The sequence below is a fragment of the Balaenoptera musculus genome, chromosome 1, assembly GCF_009873245.2.
Source record: "Balaenoptera musculus isolate JJ_BM4_2016_0621 chromosome 1, mBalMus1.pri.v3, whole genome shotgun sequence".
NCBI lineage: Eukaryota > Metazoa > Chordata > Mammalia > Artiodactyla > Balaenopteridae > Balaenoptera > Balaenoptera musculus.
Genome location: NC_045785.1, coordinates 127,144,152 through 127,151,310, shown reverse-complemented (window position 1 = coordinate 127,151,310; position 7,159 = coordinate 127,144,152). Strand labels below are relative to the sequence as shown.

At 40.9% G+C, this 7,159-nt stretch overlaps 1 protein-coding gene across 1 annotated transcript in view; it reads right to left on the bottom strand.

The window, feature by feature from the left end:
* Positions 1-408: 408 nt before the first annotated feature.
* Positions 409-7,159, bottom strand: part of FMO4 (flavin containing dimethylaniline monoxygenase 4) — a 34,023-nt gene continuing 27,272 nt past the window's right edge. Inside the window, 2 exon segments of the mRNA XM_036845951.1 lie at positions 409-2,311; positions 2,313-2,667. Coding sequence (XP_036701846.1) covers positions 2,240-2,311; positions 2,313-2,667 — 427 coding nt within the window. The 3' untranslated portion in view covers positions 409-2,239.

Below are 7,159 nucleotides of genomic sequence, written 5' to 3'. Positions count from 1 at the left end.
AGGTTTGGGCGGGGGTGGGGCACAAGGACAAAAGAGTGATCCTAATTGGAAAGTGCTACCAGACAATCCACAGAGAGCAAAGGCCATACTCTCTGATTAGGCAACAGGCAATCGTTTTCAAATCCTTTAATTCAGAGAATTAAAAATGTCCTCAGACTCCTCAGCTGTTAATAGGTAATGTACTGTGTAAGTAACACCCTATATTGTCTCACTTAATGTTTACTTTTGAGGTGGGTGATACTATTCTTTTCTCCTCATTTTCCAGCTGAGGACACTTGAGGCTCAGAGAGGCTAAGTAACTCGGCCACGGCCTTACAGCTAATGGCAGAGCTGGGATTATAATCCAGGTTGAATTCTAGAGTTAGCACTTTCAACCAGTACACCTGGCTCCCAGTTATGGATTAGTTGTATTCTGATTGCCACATAGACTGTCTGTAAAATAGATGTTGGTGGACTGTCCTTGTTCATTTGCAGAGCTGAGGTAATCTGAGGTAATTTATAAAGTTGGCAGAAGAAAAGAATGTGGGTAGAAGAGGAGAGACAAGGAATGTCAGCCAGTGAGGTCACCGTTCAGTCATCACATATTTATTTTGCAGTCTTTTTATCAGGCCGTGTTTTAGCTGAACAGGACATGGTTCCTCTCAAGAACTCACCATTCATTAGGAGACAGACACAAAGAGAAAATTATACTATAGTAAGAACAGAACAATGACAGAGTAGTACATGAGGCACAATCATTACGAACGGGCAGTCAGCTCTGCTTTGGGGATTCAGGGAAGGCTTCACAGAGGGAGATGATCAAGGTCTCTCTAGAAAGACAGTCAGGTATAGATTCGAGGGGCTGGAAGAGGCAACAGCTTGTGCCAAAGTGAGGAGGTACAGCAGAGTCCATATTCTGGTAGTACTAGATGGCAGGGTTTGAAGTGGAGGGGTAGCTGTAGGACAGGATTCTGGTGACCTGGGCAAAGGGACTCAGGTCATGAAGAGTCTCCTCTTCCAGGCTAAGGAATTTATTATCTCTAATCAAGGGACAAACTTTGAAGGACTTTTACATTGGAAAGCAACATGTCTGCTCTGGATCCTTTCTGGTTGCCTTTTCCTACACACTCCCCATCATCTTTGCTTTGCTCTGTGGCTTAGGAGGCTCACCTCCACGGAAAACATCAGTTGGTGTATTGGTAACCTAGGATTGCTATAGCAAAGTACCACAGAGGGGGTGGCTTATTCTTTCACAGTTCTGGAGGCTAGGAGTCTGGAATTGTTGGCAGGGTTGCTCCCTCTGGAGCTTTTGAGGGAGAATCTGATCTGTGCCTCTCTCTTACCTTCCAGTGTTTGCTTGCTTAGCGATCCTTAGTTTGTAGATACAGCACTCCAATCTCTGCCTGTCTTCACATGGTATTCTCCACTGTGACTGTGTCTCTGTGTGTCTTATCCTCTTTTTATAAGGATCCTCTTTTTATATTGGATCTAGCTCACCCTACTTCAGTATGATCTCATCTTAACTTATATACATTTGCAAAGATCCTACTTCCAAGTAAGGTCACATTCACAGATACCAGGGGTTACGACTTGAATATATCTTTTGGTTGGGGGGGGTGCAATTAAATCCACAACAGTCAGTAACCTTGCCCTCTAAATTTTGGTTGGGTTAGGCCACTGGGGAGCATGGGCAGATGATCAGCGGGAGGGAAGAGCCTAAGATTCGGCAATTAATTTCCCTAGTACTTTTGGGGTCACCATGAACTGCCTTCATTGGTCAGCTGGAGGTCATAGTTCTTGAGAGGTGGCCCTCTCTACATAATCTCTCTCTCTCTCTCTCCCTCCCTCTCATTCATAATTGTTTTCTCCCCTTGCCTCATTAGGCCTACGGATGGTAGAAGCACCTCACTGTTACTAGTCTGGGAGAATTTCATTCTACTTATGATTTCCCTACACTCTGCCCAAACCACTTGACATAATCTTTATATTAAATTACCTAATTTGAGTTCTATCTTATTCCTGCCAGGATCTTGATGGAAACAATGACAATATTTTTTATTTTAGAATAACTGCTTAGGTAAAGGAGGCAAAAAAGGGGGATACTGAGACTAGAGAGAAAGATAGTACAATAATTCAGATAAGAGATGATTAGACCTAACCTTGGATGATAACAGTTATGATGGAGAGGAGAAGTGAAAAACACAAGATATTTGGGAATAGAATTAATATGACTTGGTACAACCCTCATAACCAAGCAGATTTATCCTCGCCAAATACTTATTAAGTAAGGAGAAATTCTGTCCCATAGTTTTTCTGGCACCAATTTCAAAAAAAAGTGAAGATTTACAGATCAGTAGAAGGGAGGCGAGCAGGATAGGTGCCCCCCAAGCTTTCAAATAATGTGACATGGAGGCAGGCTTGGAGGAATCGGGAACTATTCGAGTTTTTAAGGGTTTCAGTGTCCTGTCCCACTGGGTCAGGATGGCATTTCTGGCTCCATCCCATTTTCCAGGGCCCATTAGGCGATACTGGTAAGGAGTACATGGTCCAAAGAAAACTTCCCAAGCTAGTCTGGGATCCTTGAGGAACAGAAGTGGGACATTGGGCTTCGTGCCTATGCAGGCAGCGAGGTCATCCATGTAGGAAATGTAGTCAAGTTTGTCTCCACTGGTATCTTTCATCAAACCCCTGATAGGGAAGAAGATGGATCACTTTTGATTTTCAAGTTATGAGTTACCCCACCTTCCACCATTTTGTTTTTTTCTATTGGAGTCAAACCATGTCAGGAATGTTTTTCTATGTTGAAGAGAAAAAAATAAGAGGAGTTTATTTGCATAGGGTATTTGTGAGCATAATTAATTTTGTTAAAGGAGATGGTAGAAGGAGGCAATTGGAAGGGGAGATTTAAATAATGTTTTAGGTTCTTGAATTTGATAGGAGGGTAAAATCAGATCAGTTCAAATATCATAGTTGTTGAATAAATAAACATGATCAGAAAGCATCACATATATAGCTACCTAAATTATTTTTATTGACGTTAATTGTGAGTTGAGGGGACTGTAATTGGTGTAGCAGTACTGAACATGATACAGATATAAGTACAGTTGACCCTTGAACAACGAGGGAGTTAGGGGCACCAACCCACCATGTAGTTGAAAATCCACATGAAACTTTTGATTTCCCTCAAACTTAACTACTAATAAATTATTAGTAGTTAACTGGAGGCCATACTGACAGCATAAACAGTAGATTAACACATATTTTGTATGTTGTATGATTCTACACTGTATTCTTATAATAGAGTGAGTAAGCTAGAGAAAAGAAAATGTTATTAAGAAAATCATAAGGAAGAGAAAATATATTTACAGTACTGTACTATACTCATCAATACCATAAGTTTATGTCATCTGTTTGTAAGATGAACTGTCTATTGGTAACTACATCAATATTGTCTTCTATGATACAAAATATTGTAGATGTTATTTGTATCCCTAACACTAGACATCAAAAATGAAAAGATAATGTGAAAAAGAAATTCATATTTATTTACAAGTATAATGAATCATACATTGATAATGAAAAAGAAGCAGCAATATGATTATTTCATGGAACCTAGCCTATATACTAATGAATGAATCATTATAAAATTTTTATGGTATACAACATTACAGTCATATTCATACTACAGTATTGGAAACATTGTTACATTAAAAAAACCCACTTACCTGTGATGACAGGCTGATAGACAGTTTCTCCAAATATGAGAGAAAGAGGCATACTGTACAGTAATGTAATTCTTTGAAAGCAAAGTTAGCAAATAGTAAGAAAACTAACACATTATTAATTTTATATTACTGTAAATATCACTCACTTTATACCTATGTAAGGATGGGCTATCCACTTCAGTACAAGTCTTACACACGATGTTCTACATGACAAGTACTTAAGCAATGATGATGATGATGACACAAAAACTTCTCATACAGTTCTTGCCATGCAGTTTTTAGATTTTCACACGAAGACACACACACACACACACAACAGATAAATCTATTGATGGTAGGTCATGATGATAATTTACTATTCATTAAGGGGAAGTGGATCATCATAAAGGTCTTCATCCTCGTCATCTTCACATTGAGTGGGCTGAGGAAGCGGAGGAAGAGGAAGCTTGGTCTTGCTGTCTCGGGGGTGGCAGAGGCAGAAGAGGTGGAGGAGATGAAGGGGAGGCTGAAGAGGCAGGTACGTGTAGTGTGACTTTATGGAAATACATTGTAATTTCTGTCTGACTTTTTTGCTTTTTCATTTCTCTAAAAATGTTTCTATACAGTACCAATTCTTCTTCCATCATTTGCTTTAGTTTCAGTGCCTGTATCATAGAAGGGTCCATGTTATAAAATAAGTCAAAATCAGTCTTAAATAATTGGAACACTTCTGCCAGATTGTCTAATGTCACTTTGTTTTCTGGCACTGCTTCTTCTATGTCTTCTTCCTCATCATCTTGCACTGGTTCAGAAGCACTCATCTCCATCAAGTTGTCTTCTGTTAATTCCTCTGGTGTGGTGTCTATTAGCTCTTTTGTGTGTGTGTGTGTGTGTGTGTGTGTTTGGCCGTGCTGTGGGTGACATGCGGGGTCTTAGTTCCCAGACCAGGGATCGAACCCTTGCCCCCTGCAGTGAAAGCACAGAGTCCTAACTACTGGACGGCCAGGGATTCCCTCTGTTAAGCTTTTTTTTTTTTTTGGCTGTGTTGGGTCTTCCTCTAGTTGCGGCGAGCGGGGGCTACTCTTCATTGTGGTACGTAGGCTTCTCATTACGGTGGCTTCTCTTGTTGTGGAGCATGGGCTCTAGGTATGCGGGCTTCAGTAGTTGTGGCACGTGGGCTTCAGGAGTTGTGGCATGCGGGCTCAGTAGTTGTGGCTCGTGAGCTGTAGAGCGGAGGCTCAGTAGATCTGGCAGACGGGTTTAGTTGCTCTGCAGCATGTGGGATCTTCCTGGACCAGGGCTCGAACCCATGTCCCCTGCATTGGCTGGCGGATTCTTAACCATTGCGCCACCAGGGAAGCCCTCCCTCTATTAGCTCTTGAATTTCTCCAAGATCTTTCTCTTGAAACCCTTCACCCCCTACTTTTTATTTTTATTTTTTTTGCCACATCCACAATCTCTTTCATGATTTCCTTGACTGGCTCTGTCGTAAATCCTGTGAAGTCACGCACAACATCTGGACACAGTCTTCTCCAGCAGGAATTTATTGTTTCAGGCTTGATGGCTTTCACGGCTTTTCCTATAACAACAATGGCATCTTCAATGGTGTAATCCTTCCAGACTTTCCTGATGTTCTATTTTCTTCCATAGCACTGACAATTCCTTCCATAGAGCACTTCAGCGCTTTGTGTTGAAATCATGGGTTCTGGGTGGCCAGGGGCATTATCCAATATCAAAAGAACTTTAAAAACAGTCCCTTACTGGCAAGAAACTTCCTGATTTTAGGGACAAGGCATGGAAGGAACCAATCCAGAAAAAGGGTTCTTATTGTCCAGGCCTTCTTGTTGCACAACCAAAAGACTGGCAGCTGGTATTCATCTTTTCCCTTCAAGGCTTGGGGTTAGCAGCTTTATAGATAAGGGCAGTCCTAATCATAAACCTGACTGCATTTACACACAACAGTAGAGTTAGCCTACGCCTTCCTGCCTTAAATTCTGGTGCTCAATTCTCTTCTTTACTAATAAATGTCCTTTGTGGCCTTTTTTTCCCCTCTAGAATAGGGCACTTTTGTTTGCATTAAACACCTGTTCAAGCAGGTATCCTTTCTCTTCAATGATTGTCTTAATCGTGTCTTGGAACTTTGTCTGCTGCCTCTTGGTCAGCAGAAGCTGCTCCTCCCATTATCTTGACATTTTTTTTAAAAATTAATTAATTTATTTATTTTTGGCTCCATTGGGTCTTCGTTGCTGCGCACAGGCTTTCTCTAGTTAATGGTGAGCGGGGGCTACTCTTCGTTGTGCTGTGCGGGCTTCTCATTGCGGTGGCTTCTCTTGTTGCAGAGCACAGGCCCTAGGTGCGCAGGCTTCAGTAGTTGTGGCACGCGGGCTCAGTAGTTGTGGCTCGCGGGCTCTAGAGCACAGGCTCAGTAGTTGTGGCGCGCAGGCTTAGTCGCTCCACGGCATGTGGGATCTTCCCGGACCAGGGCTTGAACCCGTGTGCCCTGTGTTGGCAGGCAGATTCTTAACCACTGCGCCACCAGAGAAGTCCCTATCTTGACATTTTAAAAGACAAATCTCTTTCTAAAATTATCAAACCATCCTTCTCTGGCATTACAATCTTCCTCACTTTTCTTTTGCTTTAAGTTGTCGTGTAATGACTTCACTTTTTCTCAAGTCATGTTAGTCTATAACTATGCCTTTCTTATAGCAATTCTGCACACACATAAAAGCTGCATTTTCAATACAAGATAAAAAGGTATTTCACAAAAAGTGCAAGATTTTCATGCCTGCTGGCATAGCTACAGCGATGGCTTCACAAATTTTCTTTTTTTAAATAACAGTCCTCATGCTGGATTCACTTATCTTGAAAAGACAGGCAACTGCAGCTAGCAGACCTCAATCTATTGTACATACCAACTTTTTCTTGTAATGCCATGACTTTTTTCTCCTCCTTGGGAGCATTTCCAGCATCACTGGTGACACTTTTGTATGGGTCCTGTGGTGTTATTCAGGTTTACTAAACACGATGGAAAATACGTGAGAACTGCAAGAGATCACTTTTTACTGAGACACAAAATTTACTGGAGGGATGAACTGCTCTTGCAGAGATGATTAGCATCACATGACATATTAAGCAGATAGTTGAAACACCTGAGCTCATCACAATAGCAACAGGAGGTGGCTACAAAGTTATTGCAGTAGTACAGTATATACTACAATTAAGTTTCTGCTGTTATGATTTAATACTGCATCTTTACATTTATTTACATTTCTCTTGATTGCGAATGGTGCCATGTATGGTCTGTGTTTATGTGTGCAAGTTTTGATAAATTTTAAAATAGATTTTTGTATATTTGATGGTAGTAAATAATAAAATAGACTAGTATCTACATATATTTTACGCATTCATGACATACCTAACTTTTTCTTAATTTTTTCAGTATTTCTAGGCTTTGTGATTCATCTGCGAGTTTTTTC